At 40.1% G+C, this 26849-nt stretch overlaps 1 protein-coding gene across 2 annotated transcripts; it reads left to right on the forward strand.

Moving 5' to 3' along the window:
* The first annotated feature begins 1295 nt into the window (after window positions 1-1295).
* Window positions 1296-26152, forward strand: WBP4 (WW domain binding protein 4). Of its 2 annotated transcripts, XM_086771804.1 has the most exons (10): window positions 1296-1457; window positions 8116-8188; window positions 9690-9752; window positions 9851-9974; window positions 10746-10958; window positions 11863-11918; window positions 15068-15134; window positions 17116-17249; window positions 18250-18500; window positions 20963-26152. In XM_086771804.1, coding segments are annotated over exons 1-10 (1191 nt in total). In that variant the 5' UTR covers window positions 1296-1455; the 3' UTR covers window positions 21171-26152. The 2 variants fall into 2 exon arrangements, with proteins under 2 accessions (XP_086627930.1, XP_086627932.1); XM_086771806.1 differs by lacking the exon at window positions 9690-9752.
* The last annotated feature ends 697 nt before the right edge of the window (window positions 26153-26849 follow it).

Genomic DNA, 26849 nt, shown 5'->3' on the forward strand with positions numbered 1-26849 from the left:
ACATAAAAAACTACACTTACAATGGAAATGCTGACAAACGCATAACTGCTGCGGTTAGCTCTGACAGTCTGACCACAAGTCCTCCTTCAGGAAAACGCAACATTTACTTCCCCCCCCCCCCCCCTTCCCTTCCTTTTTAAGGCTGCTCGATGGCAAGCTGGGGCCGGGCTGGAGGGGGGGGAGTACCGCGATATGTGCCTTTGCCTTTTCTGATGAATTTAAGCAACTCCCACGCCACTTATTTCCCACGTGTTGAACGAGCCGCCCCGTTTTTGCCACGAACAACCGGCGGGCCTCGCACACGCGTGACTCACCCCACGGGCTTCTCCTCCACCCTCGTGCGCGACTACAGCAAAAAGGCTGCCAGCTGTAGCCGCTGAATTAACTTTCTTTTTCCTTTTTTTTTTTTTCTTTTTCCCGCGGCACCGTCGGGAAATAAGTCACACGGCGCTGGGCCGGGGCTGGGTGGAACAGAAACCCGGTATGAGTTTTATTGAGGGGGGGGAAGCAGCTGAGGAGGGGTTGGCTCCGGCTCCACCAGCCCCGGCCACCTGCGTGGGGGGGACGGGGACGACACGACACGACACGACACGACCCCCCCCCCCCCCCCCCTCTGGGACCGACGTGTCGGAGGCGCCCGTGTAGGACCGCGTCGTGTGCCATCCCCCTCCCGGTCCTTCGTCCCCCGCCCCGGGGCGGCGCCGGCCCTTGGCCCCGGCCCCCTCCCCCCCCCGCCCCGCCGCCACCGCGGCCGCCTCAGGGGTGCACGCAGGCGCCGCGGCCTCCGCGCCAGCCGTCCGCCAGCGCGGAGCCGCCGCTTGCCCCGCGGCGACAGGGAGGGCGAGGAGGAGGCGAAGTCGCCGGACAGCACCCCGCACCCCCCCCCGCCCCGCCCCGCCGCACACGCGCTGCATGAACTCCTCAGAAAGTTGGCCGGAGCGTCCGACGGGACAGCACCCGCCCGCACGGCACCCGCCACCTCCTCCTCCACAACCCCTTCGTACACACCTCATCCCCCCAAATCCCCAGTCACCTCCCGTCTCCCCGCGGCGGAGCAGGAACAGCCTGGCACGGGGTGTTCCCGGCGGCGGGGCTCGAACCCGCGGCTCCGGGGAGGCTCCCCCCTACCCGGTCCCCCCGAGCGCGCGCCTCGCCGCAACCTGTGGCACTCACCGAGCGGCGGCGGTGGCAGCTCCCTCCCTCCCTCCCTCCCTCTGCGAGCGGCTCCCCGCAGAGCGCTCGCCTCTCCCGGGGGCGGGGGAGGAGGAGCGGGCAAAGGCAGGAGGGTGGGGAAGGGCGGGGGAGGAGGAAAGCGCGGATTGAACCCTCCCGGTTGCCGTCGCCGCTCTCCTTTCCCGCCCGCCCCAGCGGCGCGGCGGCCAGCGGACGGGAGCGGGGTGGTGAGGCGGTGCTGCTGCTGCTGCTGCTGTTGCCGCCGCCGCCGGGGAAGCGGCCATGTGAGTGCGTGGGGGCCGGGGGTGGGGAGCGGGCAGCGCCGGTTGCGCAGCCCCCACGGCCGGCCGGGGCCGGGGCCGGGGTCGGGGTCGGGCAGGGCCGCCAACGCGGCAGGCCGTGGGGAGGCCGGCGACCCCCGCCTCGTCGATCGAGTTATTTCCCTCTCGCTCTCATCCCTCTGTTCCTCTCCCCCCACCCCGTTCTCGGTTGTTTGTTTCTGCTGCGTTTTCGGCCCCTTATCTCTCCCAGACACGCCGGGAACCTTCTCCTCCCGGGGACTTCGCGTCCTGCAGCGGGGGAAGGGGTCTGGCCCTCCGTACCCCCTGCCCCCTCCCCAAACCGCGGCTTCCTTTGGTGCTTCTGGTCCTGGGGGAAGCGTGTGGGAGAAAGGCTCTGTGCCTTGGTTTTGCTGGCCATCGCGACCTCTTTTAAGCGTTTAATACCAAAATTTGTGTTAATACCTGGCTACATTTGCAGGGAGTAAAAACCCAAGCTTTGGTCTTTATTAAATGAGAATGTCGTATGAATGGCATTTGCTTGTTTCTGTTACTTTTCAAAATACCCTAATTTCCCTGCTGGAAAAAAAAATCTTAATCTGATAAAAAGTTTCCCTTCTGTGGGGAAATATTTGATGGTTAGGTTCTGTGAGCCTGTCTTGCAGACTGATACTACATGCAGCAGTTTTCTTAATTTTAGTTCTAGCTAAAATTATACCTGAACAGTTTCTTGACCCAGTTTATGTTGCTGTTTTTTTCCTCTCTCTCTCTCCTAATTCTTATCATCTTCTCCCTGACGTAGCCCATATCCTCCTTCTGCATCTACAGCAGCAGACCTCTGCTCTCAGTAGATATCCCCAACTTCAGATATTTAATTTTTGAAGGCTGGCTCAGGCAGTTCTCTTTAGGTTCCCTGTATAAGGAAAAAACACGCACCTATGGAGTTCAATTTGCTTCTCAGATGTCTATTCAGGATGGAGAGAGTGGTGTCTTGGAGATGTCAGCCGCCATCTGTTGACGTGAAGAACTTAGACAACTTGATATCTCATTTTTTAGACAACTGAAGTTAGGGGAGATGAGGTCTGTTGAAGCTCCGTACATGCAGAAGGCTGCCTGCCCTGATATTCTTGTGCATCCTTGTATATTGTTAAAAATATTTGTGATGTTACCTTTCAAGTTACATAATTTACAATTTAGAAAAGAAATCTGGCAAAGCAATGATCAATGCAAGTGATCTTCAGCACCAGTACAGGTCTGACTGAGCAGCTTCTGCGGACTCTGCTCTCCGCTCAGATTGTCTCGGGGGATATTACGATGTGTGTGTGTGTGTGTGTTGTTCAGAGAGGGCTAGTACATTAATAGCAAGAAGCAGCCACTCAGGTCGTAAATTAAAATGTACAGAAGGACTGACAAAAATATAATGGAACTGAAGGCTGGAAGAACAAAACCCTTCACAGAACTACCCTGTTCAACACAGATGAAACTCCCATCCAGTACGACTCTATAAGAGCCGATTATAGATGTATCTTCTGGGATATATCAGAAGATCAACAAGCTGAGGTTGGGTAGAAGGACAGCCCCATATACTAGGTGTGTCAGGGATGCTTTTTTCTTGAGTCCTTATTTTTAAATACCTTTTTTTTTTTTTTAATGATAATTGAGGGTACGTATCTAAGAAGGGTTTTTTTAGGCTAGGATTAGTACACTATGAATGAATGGAGTTGCTGTGGATTATTATGTGGGTCTACAAGAAAGATGGGGAGAGACTGTTCAGTAGGGCCTGTTGTGATAGGATGAGGGGTAATGGTTTTAAAATAGAGGGAGGTAGATTTAGATTGGATATTAGGAAAAAACTTTTTACACTGAGAGTTGTAGAACACTGGAACAGTTTGCCCAGAGAGGTGGTGGATGCCCCATCCCTGGAAACATTTAAGGCCAGGTTGGATGAGGCTTTAAGCAACCTGATCCGGTTGGAGATGTCCCTGCTCCTTGCAGGGGTGTTGGACTAGATGATCTTTGAAGGTCCTTTCCAACCCTAACCATTCTATGACTTGGGAGCATGGGTCATTACGGCCGTGGCACTGGGACCTACTTCACGATACAAGAAAACCTTTTCCTTTTTGGCCTCCTTCCCCACTGATTTTAGCATTGCATTCTTGGGTCTTACCAGTACTGGGATATGTGAATTAGAATTAGCTGTTCTGGAATGGCTTCCCTGTGGAGGAGGGTCTGTTGTGAAATATATGTGATTTTTTTCTTTCATTCTTTTTACTTTTTTCCATTATGGAACTATTATTTTTCTTCAGAAGTACACAGTATTCCCAAATAGAATTTATTGTTATTTCTGAATACTGTCTGGTTGAGTGACTGTTGTAGAACAGCCACAATAGCTGATCTGAATTCATTTCCTTCTGCAGTCGGGAAGTTGAATCTCTGTATTTCTGACTTTGCACGCCTGTATTCAAGAAGATGATGCACACACAAACAATTCAGTGCTTAAACCTACAGAAAGCTGGAAGATCCTAACTTTGTGTGAAGTTTTCAGAGATTGTAGCTATTCAAACCAAAGAAGATTGCTGAGCCTGTGTAGGATGGTTTTTTTAGACTAAAGGCTTATAATTTGGACAGATAAATTCCTGATACAAAGCCCCCTGCATCCCTGCCAAATTTCAAGTCTGATGTTTTAGAACAGAACTATTCAAAGTAAATGCTTCCAGATTTTTTTTGCATGGACAAATTATTTTTTCCTGTGTTCAGAACCACCTATAACAGTTGTTTCTTTCTTTTTTTTTTTTTTTTTTTTCTCTCCCCTTCCTCTCCCCCTGCCCTGCTCCTGCCTTTTAATTTCAGACAGTATGTAGTATGGACCAAACCTCCCAGCTTAGTCTCAAAGTTAAGCTTGGCAAAGCTGTCTCAGCTGAAGATAGCTTCTTTATAAGGGTTTCTTAAGCTTTCCTATAGAAGGAAGGTTGACTTCTCCACCTGTTAAAACATTAGTAATACTGTAAGTCGTGAGGAGAAGCCGCTCGTTTGTCGACAACTCAGGGCCCTGGACCCCAGTACTGCTGGAGTTACTCTGCAGGTTGCTTTCTGAATGTTGTCAACATAACTTGTCCCCGTTGTGTGCTCCCGAACGTGTGGCTCGTGTGCTGGAGTGCATAACCCGGTTATTGCAGCGTAGGCTGTGTGATTCTCGTGGCTCAATAAGTGAATTATGCAAAGTAAAACTTGAGCTTCAGAGTTTTCTGAGTTTCAGCATTTTCATATCTTTTGAAATGGTGAATGTGGCAAGCACAGTTAATGCAGAGTTGCTCCTTTTTCTCCCTCGTCTTCTTGCTCCCTCTGAAGTTTTAAATTAATTTCAGAAATCTGAAAATGGTTTTAACATTGACATTATTTGCACTCCACCGCTGTTTGTAACAAGAGTTCATCGTTTCATTAAAGTTTCAAGAAAACAGTTTGATGCTCACTCCCTCTTTCTCCATCCTTCCCCTTTAATCCTCTGAACTGTTGTAAATTCTGCCCCAGGTGGTTTGACCAGTAAAGGTTGAAAGAAAATCACTATTCTTTAGGAGACACTAATTTCTTGCAAGTTAGTACAGGAATTCCAACTCTGGCTGAAAGTTTACAACGGTTTCTCCAGAAGTTGCCCAGTCCTCATCTGTCTTAGCACTGCTCTGTTCCCCATAGCAGGGTGCCAAGCTGACTTGCTCAGCCAGCTCTGGAAAATTGGGCTCTGAGCAGACTTTGTCAGAACCCTTCCCAGGAGGTAGGGCTTCGCAGTAAAACTCGCACACCTCTCGAGGTCGGTGTCACCAAGCTCCCCTTTGGATAGACACGCCTGGGTAAATGTGTCCAGTGCTGAAGCCTCAACTCTGCAAACCTGGACAAGGCAGACTTTGTGCACTCTGGACTGTGTCTTCGTTTTAGCGAAAGGAAGAAAGATGGTTGTGGTGGTGGTGGCTAGCCGGTCCTTAGCAGACTGGCCCAGCTGTAAAGCTGAAAACAAGAATCAACCTTATTGCTGATGCAAGTGCAAGCAGAAGATGGGGAGTCTTAAAAGCTGTACTGTTTTGACTGCAATGACTTTTAAAAAAAGATGCGTTTCCCTTGATTTGTACACAGTTATTCAAATATAAAAGACCTCTGTACCTCCTCTCAAGCCTGTATTTGGCAGATTAATAAAATAACCACATACTTAAACATTGTCATTGGTCTGGCTTAATTTTCAAGCTTGTGACCGGAGCCTGTGAAGCACGTGTAGCATCTCACTGAAGTGGAGTCTTGCTTCAGTTGCTGTTCCTTTTCAAACAGTCCTCTTTGGTTTGCTCCTGTTACAGCGCCGTTGGTGCTTTGCAAGCTCCATCGTTGTTACAATGGCAGATCTTTTTTCAGTGGATATTTCAGCTGAGCTTGCTGGTTTTTTGAGCAGTACGAACTCAAGTGGAAAAATCTTTAAGAGAATTACTCAGTGTATAACACTCCCCACGCTCCTAAGTCACAGAACCGGGACCATAATTTACCCAATTAACTCCGTTAATTGTGAAATGCAGGATTTAAGGTTCCCAGGATATCAGGTCTTCTGCACAGAGTATCATTTACATCTATTTTATATGTAACAACGGAGAACCAGCTCCAGTCTTTACGAAAACCAATAGGAGATAAAGGCAAAAGGCTTCTGTCCTCAAGAACTGCATTTATACTTGAGCCCCAGGTGTGCCCTCAGCTTCTCCAGCATGATTGCTCTCTGTGTAGCTACAGTAGTTTGCGACAGATGTGATGTCCAGTAGCGTTTAGGAAAGAAATCAGTGAAAAATATAGCTGTGAAAATACAGCTCGTGACACTCTCAGGTCTTGACTTTTGTTGGGTGCAGCTGTACAGTCTTAATTTTAGCACTTAGACTAGGCTAGCACTAGACTCGACTAGAGCCAGCCCAGGTAGGTAAAGCTTCGAAACAGACGAAGTTCTTGCACTTCCGAAATGTGCAGTAAGGCTCTTTTACAATTTGTGTGTTTTTCTGTCAGAATTCGTCCACTGGCTTTGGTAGGTGAACCCAGCTTTTAGCTGGAAATTTATCTTAGATGATGTTGGAGGATTTGGAGACCATTCAGGAGCTATAGTTCAAACAGGAAAAAGGGCTTTGAGGTATTTCTGAGTTCTGAATTTCTCCCTCCCACTCAGCTGGTTTTCCAGCCAGAGTGTTCGATTTCCTAGGCTTTCGCCCTAGTACATTTTGATACATAAATCTCAAAAGCCTTTTAATTAAATGTGTGACTAAGTAATCACCCAGTTTTAAAGTACACCATGTAGGGATGAGCGGATTTCTGTTTAAATCAAGGGAAGCCCAGCTGCTTCTTTCAAGTCTTCCAGAAAATTACTTGAAAAGCTGTGCATTGCTGACACAGTATTGCTTTATAGCCTGCTATATTTTTTTTGCATATCCTTCCTATTTACACTTTTAAATAATCGTAGCCTCTTAGAAATTTTATTTTTACAATAAGCACTGGGGGAAGAGTGTAATTTGATATCTGCTAAAATTTTGAGAGTTGAGTTGAAGAGTTGAGGTTTAAGGGTGCTATTGTCATGCATGGAAGAAGTTTTGTTTTTATTGAGTAAAAAATTCAGGGATTATTTTCCTTGAACCCTGTACGTTGATCTTCAGATGAAAGGCAAAGATTCATTTTTTGTACTGATCTTTTTTCATGTTCTCACTGTAACCTTGAATTGGTTTTGTTTTCTTTTGCCTCTCATTCTTTTTCATTTTAACTGAAAAACATAGCAGTCTGTTGCTGGAATGTGTTCTGTTGAATCAAAGCACTGCATCTGTTGCTGCAAGCCAACAAGAAATGGAATTATTTCTGCACAAGCCTCATCTGGCATTAGAAAGCAGTTTTTGATGAAGAAACAGCCATTGGAGGGGTTGTTTGTTTTACAGTTAAATATTTCTGTGCTAACTTTTGAGCTCTGCAGAGTTTTCCCTAAGTTTCCTCACACATATGCAACTTATCGAACTTGCGTGGTTCAGAAGTACTCACATTTTTTACACTGAAATGTCCACGCAATTCAATCCTCTGTCTGTGACCCCACAGGTCAGAATGTGTTGTAGGATTCCCCACGGTAGCTCACATTGTCCAGAACTGCACCTTTGTGTTGCAGAACTCACTGTGTGCGGTATCCAAAGTAGACTTTGACATTAAACCAAAGTTTTACACTTAGAAACATTAATAGTATGTATTTTTATGCAAAATAGTGCAAGTAGCACTTTTCTGACAGTTCCGTGTTTAATTGGGGTATCTAGAGCTGCTTGTTTATCTTTGGCTTGCTTTGTCTTGTATTTCTGGTTCTCACGGCATCACCTCCGTTATAAAAATTTTGCAGTCTCCCGGGGTCAGATGGGCACAATCCCAATACTGAACTGTGCTGTATGGGACACAGTAGTCAATATAGTTACTCTTGCTTGCTCCCCATGCTTTGTTTGGGGGGAAATAAAAAAAAAAAAAAAAAAAAGAAAACCTAACTGTTAGTACTTAATCACGCAAAGACAACTAAATTTAGTTTCTGAAATTATATAAATATATATATATATATATATATATATATATAAACCTGTGGCTTTGATTATTGTTTGAGATCACACATTTTTATTTTTTCTTCTCTCCCCAGGGCCGATTACTGGAAATCTCAGCCAAAAAAATTCTGCGATTACTGCAAGTGCTGGATAGCAGACAACAGACCTGTACGATGGTCTACCATACTATGTCAATGATTTTTAAATACTAGAAATTTGAATTACAGGCTATTAACATCACTTTTGATACTAATCTATTGATGCATGAAATTTGTTGTTTAAAAATGCCTTTGTAATACTTGTCATATTTAAAATATATTACGTGAGAGCCAGATACCTGCATACAAGATGCTGTGTGCTGTTATGGCAGTACAGATAAGAACTGAAATATCTGACCCTGCTTTTTCTTTAGGTTCTGTAACTTAACACTTGATCTGTCTTGAAACTCTGGCTGTGCCTGTTCCTGGCCTTCATATGCAAGCAGAAAGCAAAACCTGGCATACGTGCTGTTTATATATGGTAGGCCTGGTACAGCCAGCGCTCAAAGCATTTAAAGCAGGTTTCTTTCATTTCACAGAGTCCACAGAAACGTTACCGGGTTACAGAAAGGTGTTTCTTACTTGCAGATGCCTTTTGCAGGCTACTAGACTCATTGGATTCTCACTTAGAAATAAATTTTGCATTCCTGACTTGATGCCAGGGCTACTCCTGGAGCTGAGCTTCATCTGGCTTACAATTAGATACCTACAGTTCAGAATGACAAGCATGAGCTAACTGGGTTAGGTTTCTTCTTGTAGTCGGTGAAGAGAAATACATGTTAAAGGGGAGGATTTGAGTAACCTGTAAAGTCTGTCTTTAAATGAGATTAATCATCCCCTGGATGTGCATCCTCTGCACATTGGTTCATGCAAAGAAATTTTAGGGTTACTAGGTCAGGCTTAGGCCTAACATTTGAACACCTAAATGAGCTCAGATATTTTTTGTGAGAACCACATGAGGACTTCCACTGTTGTACCTGTAGAGCTTCCGAAATCCTTCTAGTTCCTACTGGCTTCAGTCTTTCTGGCAGCTTTTTGGCTTGCAGACTGTTCTGTTGTCCTCAGTTACCCAGCTCTCCCACCTTGGTTTTTCCTCTCCCTCTCCGATTTGTGGACCTGAAGACTAGTTTAAGTTCATGGGACATTTGTGGAGCATAGCATAATCTAATTAAGGACCTTAGCTAATATTCGGAACTATAAATGAGCCATATGGTTTTTAAAAGTTTGCATGAAAACAGAGAGGGTTTGAAAAAAAAAAATGGGGTGATACTTGTAAGGATAGCATGGAGAGGGAGCCCAGATTCCCTGTTACTTGTCTCTAATCTGTGTGCTGAACAGTAGTATTTGAAACATTTTAAATCTTATAAATACAGATTATGAAATTTTATTATACCATTTTGCAGTGTTACTGATTTTTCATAATTTCTTTGTTGAGTGTTTCTCAGTGTTCCTGAATTCTTCTCGCCATTTTATAGCTCTAGTGTTTGTTGTGTTTTCAGAACAGGACAGAACATTTACATTTAAGCTTGTTCAACTAAGTTTAGTCTAACTAAATTTTAACTAATTAAAATTAACTAAATTAAAATTGTATAATAAATATTATTTTTCTTGGCTTTTTTCTCACTTTTAAGAGCATTGAGTTTCATGAAAGAGGAAAGAATCATAAAGAAAATGTGGCAAAAAGAATTAGTGAGGTAACTCAAATATCTTATTTGGACAAATACTTATTTTTAATCTCTTTCATTATCAGACCTGTTTAATTTATTCTCTTGGGTTTTTTGTTTTGTTCTAGATTAAAAAGAAAAGCTTGGAAAAAGCAAAAGAAGAGGAAAACATGTCAAAAGAATTTGCAGCAATGGAGGAGGCTGCAATGAAAGCCTATCAAGAGGATTTGAAAAGGCTTGGAATTAAGCCAGGTAGTTCATATAGCTGCCAAAGGATTAAAAACAGAATTGAAAGAATATTGAATATATATTTTTTTTTTTCTTAAATTAGATTGTAGGAACATGAGAGGAAACCTCCAGGTTCCTCATTTTAAAAAAACAACAAACAAACAAAAAAACTCCAAGAAGCATCTTCAAATTGCCAGTAGTAGAAGTTGCGGTACAGAATGTTTTTAGCTCCTGTTTGGAGTAGAAAAATTAAACAATGTGATAACAAAAAATAGGCCGTAGTTGGTACTTTGAATCAGCAGCGCTGCCTCTTTTAGTTAATTTTATGTTTCACTTTTGCCAGTTGGAGACAAAAATTCCTCCCGAGTAGGAGAGGTTGAGTTCCCACTGATCTCTTACTCGGCTTGCAGTTCAGCAAGTACCTTTGTTCTGTCCATATGAAGACACATTATCCTTGAAAAAAGTTTGTAGTTTCAAGCTCCTTTACAAGCTATCTTTTTCATAACTCTTAGGTTTTTTGTTGTTGTTGTTTAGTTAGAGCTTATTGATCCTTACTTGTTTTTCTCTTTATGTTACTCATCTTTTGGTATTTATACTTTCTTATGACACTATAGTAATACCACAATCTAAGATTCTTTGAATATAATCTTTTAAGTTTACCTGCTATGAGTGTAATACTAATGAGTGAAAGTACTCATAAGAACAAAATTTCCTGTTTGCTGCTGCTCAAGAGTGACTAATATTTAAGCTGTGATTATTAATCTTTTTTTAAAAGACAGTATTCTTTTCTTTCAGATGATGTAGGTCCCAGTTCAACACAGAGTAAAACACAGAGTAACACAGTGGAAACTAAAGAAAAGAAAGAGAAGAAAGAAAAGAAGGAAAAGAAAGAAAAGAAAAAAAAGACATCTCAGGACACCTCAGTGCCAACAAAAACTGAAACAAAGGAGTGGGTGCAAGGATATTCTCCCGAAGGCTATACATATTACTACAACACAAGAACAGGAGGTAAAAACTAGTGAGGAGCCAATGCAGATATAGTTATTGGGTATAAATGAGAAAAGACGACCTGCATTTCTTTCTGCTCTCTCAGTAGTAAGCTGATTATTAAAATGTGAACAATTAGATGGAGCTTTGATATTTCATACTCAAGGCTTAGGCATCCAGAACTTCAGACTGGTTTTGCTGTTTGTTAATGATGGGAGAATGCAGTAATTCCACAGTTTCTGGAAGTGTTTAGGCTTTCAGAAGTTAAATATACAGAAGATACCTGTGTTCTTCCTAAAGAAGCTTTCTTACTAGGGATGTGAAATTGATTGTGCCCAAGTAAATGAGAGTGATTATGGGTTGCTGTCTGATTGTTTCTTTCCACATTTACAGGATGTATCTAACTTACTTCAGGGAAAAAAATTTTACAGTGAGGGAGGTGGAACACTGGCACAGGTTGCCCAGAGAGGTGGTGGATGCCCCGTCCCTGGAAACATTCAAGACCAGGCTGGATGAGGCTCTGAGCAACCTGATCTGGTTGGAGATGTCCCTGCTTCTTGCAGGGGGATTGGACTAGATGACCTTTGAAGGTCCCTTCCAACCCTAATTAAAAAAAAAAAACCAACCTTTTTTGTACCAACATTCCAGTATCTGTGTATCGGCCATAGTTTAATGAAGTCTAGAAGGTGGTTAGTCCGGGTAAAGCCAACTGTAATTAGGATACTTCGGTTTGTTGTTCATACCACGGGTTGATCAAGGATGATTTACATTCCAGTGAGGTGTGTCTATATTACTTGTTTGTATCTGTGCACACACCAGTGTCATACCCTCTAGATCTTGTTATTTCTAAATATGAAACATGAACAGGATTGAATGATGGATAAAATATATTGTGGTTTTTTTGTCTTTTTTTTTTTTTTTTAAGAATCACAGTGGGAGAAACCTAAAGGATTCAAAGGCAACTCTCAAAACTCAAAAACGGTAATCAAATACTGTTGCATATACTTTTCTTTGTCCTTCTAAACACTTATCAGAAATAAGCTAAGCAATTTGCAAGTCTTCGGATTGCAGAAGATAAATTGTTTGCCCTTGGTAAACTTAGGAAAACATAATTTGAATATATAGAATGTTTTATAGTATACTTGTTTACTGTATGCCAATTTGTTTGTCAAGGGAAGAGAAGTGATAGTGGTGGCTGTGTTTTTACAGAATATGCTTTTTTGATGCTTCAGCTGATAAAATTGAAACGTTTTGGGATATTCTGAATAAATTCTGTTCGACCTGTTGTGAATGAAATATAATTTAAAAAATTAATTTTCACAATTGAAATAGTTAAGACTCCTTTATCTTAGGAGATATTGAGATTGCATTGTCAAATAATCAAGAAAAAATAGACAAGAGTGCCTATTTTTTGTGTTTGCTTTAGGATACAGTTATGTGATAATTTGTCTTTTTCTGGGGTATCTTATGGACATGGCATCTATGTGCAAGGAACCTTTTAGCATATTACTTTATTTTCCTTATTTAAGGCACAGGAAAACTTGCAGAATAGTCCAGAGACAGAAAGATTTATTCTTATTATTAATGGGCTTTCCCCTGATACTTATCACTCCAGGATTTTTGTGCTTCACAACATTAAAAACAGGATTTTTACAAAACTCCTGTGAAGTGATGTTACATTTCCCCATTTTCAAGGTAGATGTCATAGGTACAGTATAATTTAAAGTCAGTGTTGTTTGCTAATGTTGATTTTTATGTTAGAGATGAAAAAAGCCTGGCTTTCTCGGAGTGCTTGATATTCTCTAGCTCTACATTGTCACATCTCAGAAGGCAGCCTGGGCTTGGTACTGGGTCCGAGGAGAAAATGGTTATATGAGTGTATATTTTTAGGCAATTTAATCGATTCACAAAATGTATGTGAAGTCTTCTCTGTATTCTGTCTCTTGTTAAGGCAGTGTTTTATCTCAGAAATGCAGGCTTTTTCCATCCAGTGTTCATTCCCAAGAGACTGCACACTTTGTGTCAGAGCTGCCCATCACATGCTACTCCAGCTTTCCAATTCCTTTATCCTGCAGTTTTGCACAACTTGTTAACCAGCACTTTAACTTTGTTAAGTTTTTCAGTCAGGGCATAACTTTGCAATATTTCTAAGTCAGTCTTACTGTAGCCTTCCACTGGAAGAGGTGGTCCTGTGACTAATTGTGCATGATCCTTGGTGTGTATTTGCCCTGACAGTGAACTAGCTCAGGGAGTGAAGATGTAAGAAGTTAAGGCAGTGCTTTGTAGGCTTATTTCCTTGCATCAGCTCTCTGGTAATCAGACAAACGCCAGTGTGGGGAGAGCAGATGGAGGCAAGAAGGAGCTCCCTTCTTGGCAACAATTTGGAGTTAGCTCATCAGCTATATCATAAACACACACCTTCAGCCTCGGATATCTCTCCAGTGCCACATGGCTGTATTTTGCCATTTCTCCCTCACCCTGCTTGGTGATTTTGTGGTGTCTGGAGTTATTTTTGCTGTTACTAAAAACAAGCATTTGATTGCTCCCTTATTTAGTCTGAGCTAAAGATACTGGGAACATTCCAGATCTCTAACAAGGACTCTCACTGCCCAGAAATTAAAGAGCATGCTTGCAATATGTAGTGCAAGCGAGATTCACAAGCGCTCCTTGTTTTACAGCATGTAAGCTTGCTGCGCTTTGTAAGAGGTAGAGAGAACAGGATAATGAAAATGCATGTTGAAGACTGCCTACAACTTCAGTTAGATTGACATCATGCATGTTAGCGTTTATGTGGTAGGATACTCGGTGTGCTTAATGTCAAATACCTGCTGAAAACCTCTAAGAACCAGGTCTAAAATGTTCAGGATCTGACTCTAACTGAAAGGATAGGTTGTACTTAAGACAAGTCTTTTGTCCTCTTTCTAGTTACCTAAAATAAATTTTCCTTTTGTTTCTTTTGTTGAAACTAGCACACTGAAACTTGTGAGAGCAAAACCTCAAGAAAGCTTGCTCACTGAAGGCTTTCTTGCTTTTTGCCTGCTCTGAACCTAGTGACACAATTTTTCTATTTCATACACAGCTTTCTACAGAGCAGGTGTGAGAACTTCAACTCCTAGTCTTGTTGTGGTTTGTTTTTTTTTTTAAAAAAAAAAAAACAAAGTTTTAATAGATAATTAGGCAAATGCATACGTATGTGTGTGCAGAAGCCTATCTAGAGGTGTCTGTGTATATGTGTACACATAGAGACATTTATTAACGAAAAAATCATGTATGGTGAAGCTGCATAGAAATTCTTCCCAGTACAGGGGAATGGGCAGTATTAGTACCCAGGGCGCAGTGAAGCAGTTTATGTGTAAGTGCTGATGAAAATCAGGTTCTTAGGGAAGATGTTAAGTCTCATGTAAAGCCTGGTTATCTAGCTGTGGCTGATTCTGCAAAACATCTTTAATTTAATTACATTTCCACAAAGACATACCAGCAACTTCTGCTACTTTTCATATATATTTATTAGCTAGTAAGGAAAAACAGTGCCTTGTTGAAATCAATGCTTTACTAAATAAGTAAATTCATGGCATGCTTTCTTGCAAAGTTTGCTTCTTCAGTATTTTTAGTGAAGATCTATTTTGGGATAAATTTTAGAAGTTTTAGTTTTGTTTGCTTATGTTTAACTTGTGATAGTATCTATTGGTACTGTTTTTCTGTAGTTCTCACAAAACCATGAGTCTTCCAGAGAAACTTTTTCTTGGTGTCTACTTAAGACAGTGACAAAATCAGGAAGTGTCAACTTTAGATGTGAATACTTTGGAAAATTAGAAAACATGTAAAATAATGGCCTTTATGGCTTTTATATTAATTTTAACTGTATGGTAACCTTCAGTATACTGCCTCGTACTAATTATCTATCCACTGTATGAAAAAATGGTCTGTGTATTTGCGATACTTTAAGTTAAGCAATTCAATCTCATTTGAGTCAAAGGGAGTACTTTCTAACAACTTCAGGGGTTCTAGCTTTAAAACAATAAAATTATCAGGAGCAAAAAATACTCAAGGGTTGAATAGTCATCACAAAGTGATGCTTTGTCTGTTCCTGAAAACTCTCTTTTTAATGAGCTTCTGTATCTTTTTCTTAGGCAGCAGAGTGGGTAGAAGGTGTCACTGAAGATGGTCATACTTATTACTATAACACACAAACAGGAGGTAAGAAGAGCTTATTTTCCAGTTAAGCTCCGTTTCAGAAGCGAGGGCTTTCAGAGCAGCATTTTATTTTGCAAATAACTGCAATTTAAGGCCATTATTAAGTTTTGTGGTTTTTAAACTGTTACCTTAGTTGAAATATAGTTGTTGCTGAAGTCAATGCTGGCTTTGTAGCTGTATTGTCAGTGTGGATGCATTTGTGCTGCATAGGTTTTTTTAGACATTCGACTTCTAACTCTAAAATATAGGTTCTTCTTTTCTACATATATATTGAAGTTATAGTTTGGAAATCAGAAAGGGGAAGGATTTTGTTTTGACAGGTATGTAGGACTGAATAAGAATCTCCTGAACTTTCCCTCTTGCTGACATAGCGTTGATAAGAGAGTCCAGAATCTTACCTCCTACTTCTTTCCCTCATTTTTTTCCCTACATGGGGAACTTTGTGCTAACTCCCCCAGAGCAGGCATCTGTTTTCTAAATCTGTTTGAATCATTTTAAGGTCAATTATGCCTCTGGAGAGCAAGTGATTTTATGTTGGCTATGAGTTTTCCTTCTGCTGTTGGGTATGAAGTGGCATCCCTGATGATGTCAAGAATAGAAAAAAAGAACTCAAAACCTTTCAGTTTTTCAGCATGCCACTCCCCTGTTCAAATGACTTGCAATTTTTTTTTTTTTTTGAAAGGTCAATGAGATGCTGGTTATTTTTAAACAGTGCCTTCTAAGTTAGATACATTTTATGCCTTTGGTTGTATTGGTTTTTTTAAAGTTCTTCATGAACACATGACACTTGTGAAGAATGTCTTTGTAATCATCGTATTTGGTAAAATTTTGGCTTGTGAGATTTTAAAGCAATCGCTTACCTTTATATAGCTGTAAGTATCTTGGAAATGCTTAAAAATTACTTGCCAGTTCTGTTAACACTAATCCTACCCTCTGAAGGCAAGACAAATTGTTAACCAAGGGAACTGATTGTAGTGTCTTATCTGAAGCATGTAACTTAAGAGGTCAGTATCTCTAGGCTTAGCTCCTGCTACGAGTCGTTCTTTGGGAGGGTGCACCTTACTCCACTGGCTATATGTGACACCTAGGAAAATTAACTTTCTCACTTATTGGTCTAAAGCTAAATGGCAGTAGTATCCTTAAGGGACTGTTTCGCTTGTTCAAAGCCACTAATTGCCTCTTTCTTACACCTTTACTTCTTCAAGATACATCTAGAAGCATACCTATTAAATGCTGCTTTTAGTTAGGGATTCCTTTGGAAATATATAATTGGAAAAACAGTAGTTTTATTACATTTGAAAGGTTAAATAAAATTATAGCTTGAAATTCGGTGTGCTTTTGTATTACTGTTACTAAAAGCAGTTTTAAGATCATTGAGTCAACTTTTATTTAAATATTTCCTGTCAATATATTTGCTGGAATACTACCTTTCTCATTGAAAATGAGGTCATATCCTGTAGATACTTTCAAGTCTTTTCAGAAAAATGTTTGCTTGACAGCTCCTTAATTAGAGACCTAATGTTACTGAGCCAAGTAGCATGGGGAAGGGGTTTATCTGCCCACAGAGCTGAGGCTCGCAGTTAGCGTTCTTTATCTCATCCTGTCTTTGCAATTAATGGACAACTCAAATCAAATAGACACCCCTGGAGGGCAATTTGTCTGTCGTATGTTAGGATGAGAGGGACCACAGTCTTGTGGACCGCAGTTTGCCGTACATGCTATTTTTCTTAAGCGCTGACTAAAACAAGCTTTATCTACAGTCAACTCTGCTGTCATGACTGTATCTCTGCTAGGAAGTGAAATGTTATCTTTCTGATTATGTTTATTAAAACAAACGCACTGAACAAAGGCAAAAGCCTTATCCTAAATTATTCACTGTGCTTTGGCATAAGGCAGCGCTGCTTCTGAAAGGTAATGTTGTCAAAGCAATAACGGATCAGAATTAGAAACGTAAATCATGTGGTTGTTCAAATATTTTGGGCAGTATCCACATGGGAGAAACCGGCTGGTTTCGTTTCATCTTCAAATGAGAAGAGTCAACGTGACAAGCGTTCTAAAGGGCTTGCAGAAACAGATTCCAAAGCGTCTGAATCAGACTCAGAAGATAGTGAAAATGAAGTAAGTTCTCTCTTCAGATTTATTTTATGTCCAGTATTAATTTTCTAGCATAAAATCATTTATCTTTTCTCTCTTGGTTGTACTCATTGTAATTAGTTTAAACCATATGACTGAAAGTAGAAGTTTACACTTGTTTGAATAGCGAAATTAATCTTTATTCAATTATTTGGCCCATTAGTGTCCCTGTTCCAGAATAGAAAGCACGCTCTTTCCTTCAGCCCACCAGAAGCAGATTGAATTCTGCAAGGAAATATGATATTCTCTGAGAAAGGTCACTGTCATCTCTGTGAAATAATCCACAAAATTATGTTGATTTCAGTGGGAGGGTATGACTTCTGTCCTTCATTGGTAAATGTGACTGCCAAGAGACCTTCAGGGAATGCCTTTGACTGAAAATGACATGGTTGTAGTTTCCTTATTAATTGAGAACTTAGGCAGCACATAGTGCAAAACCTCTATCAATTATATATGTTTGTCTTCAGATTTAAAACTTAAGATAAAGGGTGTGATTGTGGCTCTGGTTGGGTGAGATGGTTTTTCTGAACAGGTAGTTCAGAACAGGTAGAGACAGTTTAAATGTAAAATGTATTCATAGACAGGTGTTAATTCTAAAATACGTATTTTTGTGTCACTGTGCATCATTATAAACTACTACTAGGTATGAACTGTAAAATGTGTGTATCTGCATGCACAGAAAGCTGTATGTGAACTTCTGCCTTTTTTTTTATATGCTAAGCTTTGTTTTTAAGTAACTTCAGCCTTGATAGATGGAATTTTCCAACTTTAAGTTTTTGTAACATTTTATTTTTTCAACTCTGTATGTGATGAAAGCTCAAGGAGATAAATTTAAAGATTTGGTTACAGTATGAGTTTGTTGTTTCAAGTTACTTTTGGTTGAAAAGTATGAGTAGTAGATAATAGTAAATAAAAGATGTAAAATAAAGCTACATTGTGTTTTTATTTAGGCATTTTTGCTTAAGGTGGGTTTTTTCCTCTTTAGAGGAAAGGAGATAATGGTGAAGAATCGGAGGAAGGGAAAAAGCGTGCCAAAGCTAAAAAGCTAAGTCCTTATGGGAAATGGCGAGAAGTTAAGCTAGAAGAAACTGTTGATAGAGAGGGGAGTACGTCAGAAACCTCCAGTGATGCACCTAACAAGACCAAACCTTACGGAAAATGGAAAGCAATTACAGAAAAAAGAGACGAAGAAGAAGAACAAGAAGAAGAAGAACAAGAAGAAGAAAAACAACCATGGTAAGGATCTTTTTCCTGTAGTTATTTTTGTAATATTTGTTTACAGAATAATTGTTTTCAGAACTGAAGCTTTTTCTTCTGAATTCTGGCAGAATTAGCACAGTGGTGATTGGAAACGTAGCCCAAATGCAATTATTTCTGCTGTGATTATTTTAAGTAGTAGCTCTTCATTGCGGATAGTGGTGGTGTTTTGGTTTTAGTGTAGAAATTCACCGTGAGTAGAAAGTAAATGAAAGTGATTTAAAGGATCATTGTCATCCATCATTTTTCTCAGAAGCTGAAAATCAATTATTTAAATATAGTTACTTAAAGGAACTTACAATGTTCCTTAACATTGTCTCCTTCAGTAATCTGGTTCAGCTGCCTCAGGAGCTCTTCTGACTGATTTTTCAACTGCTTCCAGCCTTGGAACGACATAGGCAGCTTTCTCAGGGCCTCTAGCTTCCAAGCTAAATTTTCTTTTTTTCTGATGAGTAATTCAGTGAGCTAACTCTGCCTGGAGTTCAAGATCTATCTTGATCTTCTAGGGCCAGCAGCAACCTGATCTTGCTCATATTGGGTTAGCGTTGCTTTGAATTCCTTCCCTGTGGGATCAATAGTTGCTGACATAATGAGTATGCTTTTTTAGACTTCAAGCAGTTTCTACCTAAGCCTGGTTTGGCTGACTTACTTCCACAAGCAGTGAATTATTTCTCACTTTGTGGTGTTGTACTGACACTAACTGTTCACTTGAAGGACGCAGCCTAAAAGACATTTCAAATTTTTTGTCTTACTTTGACCCAGTATTGCAGTAAAAGACTTGTGGTTGAACTATTTTTCTTGTTCCCTAATTTCCCTCATTTCAAAACAAAGTTAAGCAAAACCAAAATCCACTACCACTTTTTCTGCTGTCACTATGGGTAAGTCCTGGAGGCTCTTACAATGTGGTGGGAGACACTTTCTGTAATGATTCAAATAAGGAGATGAAAGACAAAACGTGTAATCTAGTTATGCCAGTTCTAAATCTGGAAGCTGTCTCTCTCTCTCCCATGTCCAGTCGATGTATTGCAGATGTTTTCATGACATGCATCTGATCAGGAGGGCTTTTTTTGTTTTTGTTTTACTGCATAATGCCTGAGATGGCTCATTTTCTTTTGAAGCATGCTGTCTTTTATGGCCAGTTTCTTGTTACGGGGAGTCTGGAAAAATCAGGTTTGGGAGAATTAAATGTCTTTTCCCTTATACTCACCCCATTCTCCAGCATTTTCATTCTAAACTATTCAGCAGATGCAGTTTTGACACTGTTTGAACTAAATTAAGCACTCATACGCTTCCTTGGAGATTACAATGTCACTTGATCATTTCACCTAACACCTCCTGTATTGGACCAGCTAACCGCTCCTTGACTCCAGAGCTGATAAATTCTTTCAGGTTTTTGGAAGGCACTGCCTAATAAAAAGTGCTTCAGCTACTGAGCCTTATGTATCAGTCTCTACATTAACACACAGGCTTGATATGTACACACATGTAAACGAGACAAATGCAGTTGTTCATTACTTTCTTTAAATTGAGACTAGGCACAGTGCCAACCACTTTCAGGAAGTTTACGTTTTGGGGATACTGCAATAGTCACATTTTCTTGACTTGCAGCCACTGGTGGCTCTTTTTTGGGTGCTTGAGCTGATCCGTGTCTCTCCCTTGAAGCGTAGGACCTGAAACTAGGTCAGTACATGAGCTGACATCAGACTAACGCTCAGTAGTACTGAAAGATTTCTTGTATATCTTGGGAAGGAACACAATGTGTATCTTTTTGCAGTAGTGTTTTGCTGGTGTGATTCCTGATGGATCGTTGTGATTTAGATTATTTTCTGCGAATTGCTCGCTTGTTCTCCATTGTATTTTTGTGCCACAGGTTATTCTTGTAGAAGACAATGTTTTGCTGTTGACCTCCTAAAACTGATGGTCATCTTTAGACAATGTCTTTGATTTGTTCAGATCAGTATTAGCTGTGATCCTGTCCTCCAGGCTGCTCCTCCCAACTTGGGGTCACTGGCTGATTTTGTAAGCCTGTTCTCTGTTCTGTCATGCAGGCCCTCAAGGATGGACACCTGCGGAAAACTACTCAATAGCATTTTGGCAGTGAACCGTTGCTAATTACTTGTTGACTACTATCTTTCAACATTCTTAGTTTTACACACATGCAGCCCTGCTGTCTTTTACAGGACTATTTAAATGATGAGTGTTTGGGCCATTGTATAAGCTCTGTAGAGACTGAGGTCTTAGTTTTTTACTTTTCATACCAGGCCACACAGAAGAAACAACGTTTTCTTTCTTGATCCTTGTCATGATGATGATCTTGGCTAGAAGACTGCATGTAGCTCAAAGCTGCTTTGACAATTAAATGTGGATGTTATTGTCTGCAATACACCATGTTGTTTTCTCCATGTAGATTAACCCTTTTATGTTTTCCTCTCTTCTCCCAGTGAAAAAGTGGACCTGGAGCTTCCTAGCACAGAGAGTGACAGTCTACCACCTCCAGTGCTAGAGGTTCCAGAAGATGAACCAGTGATATTTAAAGAGAAGACAGTCACCTCCCTTGGAGACCTGACAGAAGGGGTGCCAACATTTAAAAAGAGGAAATTTGAAAATGGAAAATCTAGAAACTTAAGACAAAGACTAAGTGATCAGTAATACTTAAAAAATAATTTTAGATTCTGTTTAAGCTAGAATGAATCAAAAGTTTAATATTTTAAAAAGGCTTTTATAAAGAAAATGTAGGATAGGAATTAAGGATTTGTAGGTATCAAAACATATGTGAGTTGTAATATTTTAAAATTTTATTTTGATGTGATTGATTTTGGAATTGAAGTTTGTGTTCTATTACTTATGCAATATTGTAAATACATTTATTTTTTATTTTAGCCATGCCATCTAAGTTCGATTTGCTGTGTGTATGCTGTTTTAAATACGTTCTGTAAGGTTTTTTACTCCTTTTCTAAGTATGCGAGAATGTAGTAATCCTTCATCTGGCACAAGTGATGCAGAGCTTTTATTTTTATAGAGAAACTGGATCAATGGCATGTACTAGAGAGTAAAATCATACCCCAAGATTGTTTCTGTGGAGTAGTTTCCCAGCTAATGAGTAAAAATACTGTGCTTACTAACCTTTGGCTGATCACTTGCAAAGAGTAGGTGGTGAGAGTACCAACATTTCAAGTAGATCATCTGAAAGCTGTTTGTAGAGGAGTTAGTCATATCAATGCCACTCATTTCAAATGAGGTACTGAAAGAAATTATTTGTATAAATACATGGTAAATATATTAAACCCCTGCAGAAGATGTAAACCTGTTGAATCTTAACTTTTAATAACAGTATCAGAGCCACCCCTGTTGGAGTAGATATTTCTGTGGTGTCTCCCTGTCGTATTTTGCTTTATTTTTGTCTCTACTTGAATTTTTCTTTCTTTTTACACATAAAGTTTTCTTTTTTTTTGTCATTTTCCTTTTGTTTCTTTCCCTGTAAAAAAAAAAAAAAGAAAAAAAATTGCTTGATTATTTCTTGAAAAAAATATTCCAAAAACCTGGCCCTGCTGCAGCATACAGCACCCTTTTTAAGGCTGATGGGTTTTGTCTGTTGATAAGCGTGGATTGAATAGTTGAGGTGTTCGGTAAGCTGAGAGGGGCTAAGTGTATTGAAGCTTCATCGTTCTCAGTACCATAGGAGAGGAAAACAAAAGATGGATGAGTAGAGCTGATGGCTGCACTGTCCAAGATGTCTTGGACATTTTCGTGAGGATTGTAGATTTGATTTCTTCACTTGGGATTGGGCTGCATTTAGCATCATCAAGATTCATTGGCTGTGTAAGCATACAGCTACGCTCATTGCTTCTCTGGGTATCGAACAGTGGACCTTAAAGGTTCAAATCATGAATCTGTTAAAAAATATGTCTGTATTTCTAAAGCTCACAGTGTCTTGTTCAGGAGCGTCTTGGTCAAAAACAGAGGGTGCAGTGAAGACAGTTGTCAGAGTCTAGCTACAGCAAAATAGTTAGTAACTGCTGAGCTTGAACATCTTTGAGAAAAAGACTGTTAATCTGTCAGATCTGCAGAGAAAGGAATGCAAGACAGGGAATCTGGTTTTATCATATATTACAGAGGAAGTCCTTTTTTCTATTCTGTGACATTTTCTCTGTGTGTAGAAGAGAGTTAATTACTGTATTTAATCCAGTGTGTTTCTTCGGCTTCATCAGGGTTGTTGTATTTCTTCTGATGTTTGTTTTGAGAAATTTGAAAACTTCCTGTAATATCTAGCCCTGGATTGTCATTGAGAGATGCTGGATGCTCTCACAGTCATAGATGCAGGAAGGTACAACAGGTATTCCACATGAAAGACCTCACATGCAAGGCTAGAACAGAAATGTCCTTTCTGCCAAGGAGAAGTTGTCAGGTTTTTCAGATTTTGTTACTCCTCTTTGAACATTACTCCAGCAAGCTAGGAGCCTGCTCTAACTTGAAGCCTCCATGTGTTTGCGACCAGTTTACACTGATTTCCTCCCAATTTACACAAGTGTTGCCCTTCATCTAAGTAGCTTTTCTTCCTCTTGAATCCATCGTGTTTTTTCTCTTCTGAATCACATAAAGCTTCCTTGTGTGACAGGACCTTCAGTGCTCCACCAGCACTTCTCTTCATCCATGCCAGCCTGAGTTTGCCTGGGCTCTATGTTCAAGGAAGATTAAGGCCATGTGTGATGTCACTAATACTTCCTTAGCGTATTGGAAATAATTCTTGATACGTCCCTAAACCACATTTGCCTTTCACATGACTGCATCGTGTGGCTGCCCTGTGATTTACCAGTACAACTAGCTCTTTCTGCTCCTTTGCCATTGCCAACTGCTGAGTTAACAGCTGATCATGCTTTCCTTTCAAGCACTTCCTTTTTTTCTTACAAATTTGTTTTGTAATGCTGTATTCATCCTGCTTCTGTTACTCCAAGCCTAAAGTATATTCATTTATTTATGATCTAAAATTATTTTATTGTTTACTAGTACAGTTTTCTTTTGTAGGCTCCACTTTTAATGTCTTCTGAGGACATTTTTCCTCTTTTAGTGAGTGCATCTTTCCTTAAAAATGTTTTGTCACATTGAATTGGTCATAGGCAGTGATTTAAGATACCTGTAACTAAACGGCTTGAGCAGATGTTTAAAAACATTCTGAAAATAAAAGTGTTCAAAACTTGTTCCCTTGAGGAGCTGCTGTTAGTTGTAATACGAAGCAAAGCTCTTTGTCAAGTATTGCATTTAGCAGACAAACCAAAACAAGTATTTACCGTAGGAAAAAAAGAGTAAATGTTTGCTTTGTTCACCGCTAGTAAAGTTTGTTTAAATGCCATAGGCTTGCTTTTGCCGGTGTGACTTCTAAAGCCTAAATTTCACACAGAAATACAGCACTTTGCTCCCCACTACCTCTGAAAGTCATTTGAAAGAGACAGCAGTTTATTCTTTGTCCTTAAGTATAAATTACAAAAAGGGCGGGTTGAATCAAATTTGGTCTATCCAAGGCCACTGTTTAATTTTGCACCATGCTGTCATTTGATTTCCTTATTTTGCATCTAAACCAAATATTTTCTCTCCTATACAAAAATACTCTGTTGTCTGAGATTTACGGCAGACACTGCTTTTCCAGGACATCTGTTCTGCACAGATCTCTCTCCCTTCAGTGCTATCTCCTTGCAAAATCTTTTGCCTTTGGAATTTGCCGTAGGAATCATCTAGGTATTACCACAGTTACGCTCCTCATGTGCTAATCCTTCCTTGGGCTGCACTGGCTTTCGACAAAGGAATGTTCCTCTTACTGTTTCCAAAGAACAGTGTTTTCAGAAGAAGAGTGTTTTGTTTTCTGACTAATCCCTTTTCTGTCATGTAGCATGTTTTTATCTGCTTGCCTGCTTTTATTGCAAGCTCTTTGAATGAGGACTACATCCTTCGTTTTATAGGCTGTCATAGATATTGTTAGCAGTGTGAGGAGCTGGAAAGAAAGGAGGAGTCATTGCAATTCCTGATGATGATTTCTTTTGTGTGGTTTTGAGCAAATGAGTTCACTGCTCTGTATTTTTGTTTCCTTGCCTCATCTTTCACCTGTCTTGTCTGTTTAGAAGAACAGCTTAGCAGTACAGGACGCTTATCTGTGGCGCACGTGTTTTTACAGTAGGGCCTACCGAAAGCTGGTGATGTTTTTAGAAGCAAACATATTTTATATACTAAAAAAGAAAATTATTTTTTTGAGCATTTGTTATGCCAGGAGCTGTGCAGATACCTGCTAAATTTGACCCAGGTTATAGAATAATCCTTGTTGCTATTTAGGCTAAGCCGTATTTTAACCCTTCACCTGGGAATTTGTAGATTGAAATCCAGACATTCCCAATAGGGTAAAGTTTACTTTTTGTTTGAGCCTTGTAGACAAAATATGTGCTGCAGCATCATCCCATCTCAATATTCACATTTAGAATCTGGGAGGGCTGGTCATGGATCTGAGTTAAATTCACAAACCTGTGCATGTATTAAAACTTTTTTCTTTTCCCCTCCTTGAAAAAGACGTTATTTCAGTGCATATTTTGTCACTTCAGAAAGGGAGTAAATAAACTATTTCATGCTGCTTTGTTCCTTGATTTGCTTTTTGAGTTGTGCTTCCCCTTTTCAGTACTTTTCTTATTATTGGTGTCTTCCTCACGCTGTCTTCCTTCAGTATTTCTGTATATGCAAATCTACATACCACCGCTGTGCCACCTTTCTAGCGTCCACCTTCACCTTGTCCCCGACCCTGCTGAGATTTTCTGAAAGCTTCGCATTGTCCTCTGTAGGCCACCGTGTCTCCAGATCACAGCTTATGCCGAGCGCTTCTGCTGCCTGTTTGCATCATGCCCTGAAGAAGTACAACCTCACCCATTTTCAAACAACATGCAAGCTGTTTCCAGACTGACTACATGTACTCTTTTGATTTTCATTATAATTTGTTTTCCTGAGACAGATTTCATTCCATTCTTCCTGCAGGGTTTGCAGCCCTTAAATCCTTTTGCTTACTGGTAGAAAAGTTGTCTGTGTACCTTCTGCTATGGTTGCAGTGACCCTTTGGTTCTGTTTTGTCAGCCACATCTCTTCAGTATCTCTTGTATCTACCTCTTAAGTCCTCCTACCTTCTACCTGCTAAATTATTTAACTTACTTAGAAATCGTATTAGCTGTTTGTGAGATTAACAAATTTAGCTTTGTGAAATGTTTTGGGATATAGCTTGAATAAAAGTTTCTGTACAAAGCAAAAAGTGTTGCACATAATAACCTGAAAAAGGCTAAATTTGCCCAAGAGGATTCACAGAGAATGTCATTAAAAACAGACTGGGTTTTACCTGTAAAACCAAAAAGTAGCCTCTGTTAAAAACCAGCAGACAGCATTATACAGACCATGGGCTGAAGACAGTGGACTTCAATGGCTTGCTTAACTGAAGATACAATGAAAAACAGTGAGGTGATTGAAAAGCACTTGGTTTAGTTTTTAAGTATTGTCTGCAAAGTTAAAAAGCTGGTTTATCTTTAACAGCTTCTAAGCTGCAATTACAAAATATTGCAAGCTCTTGGAGTTTATATGAAAATACCAAATAAAGCTTTCATTTGAACAATCAATATTATTGTTGTTCATCTATTCAACGGGTTTAGGACAACCTGAGAGGTTTATGGGTACATGTTCTGGTAAAAATGGGGCCTGGGGTAAATATAAACCAAAATGGGTATGTAAATATGGGAATGCTTCTTAAAATAAATATTTTTGTTTTGTGGTCACTACCATAACATCTGGGTGCCTTCCAGTAGCACATGAAGCAGTTACTGGAAATTGTTTTGTTCCGTGGATCAATTGTGAGTAACAAATGACCTGTTAAGAATTTTAAAATGCCTAACAGGGTTCCGGTAAGGTTTGTTGTAGTTACTATTTTGTAACATTCAGAATATAGTTGAATATACGAACCTTCTCATGGTAAGATTGCGATTCAGTAGTCTTCCTATTTGCTGGTCTTAAGAATGATGAGCAATGCCCTGAGAGCTGAAGATACACACTTTGAAAAGGTGGGGAAAGCATGTAAATTATTTCATAACATTTATTTTACCGAAAAAAAATCCTTTTTGTCAACATCATCTTTTGGCAACTTTTTTCACAGAAAGTGAAAAAACTATGCAGCTCTACTAAGCAGCTAGAAAAAAAATAAGTTACGATCTGGGCAAACAGTTCTGCCAGACGAGAAAATATGTTTCATTGCTAACAGCGTATGGTTATTTCTTCATTTTAGCTAAATGAGAACAAGCAGCTTGCTACTTCAAGTGAATA

Source organism: Chlamydotis macqueenii, chromosome 1, assembly GCF_036417535.1.
Source record: "Chlamydotis macqueenii isolate bChlMac1 chromosome 1, bChlMac1.mat, whole genome shotgun sequence".
NCBI lineage: Eukaryota > Metazoa > Chordata > Aves > Otidiformes > Otididae > Chlamydotis > Chlamydotis macqueenii.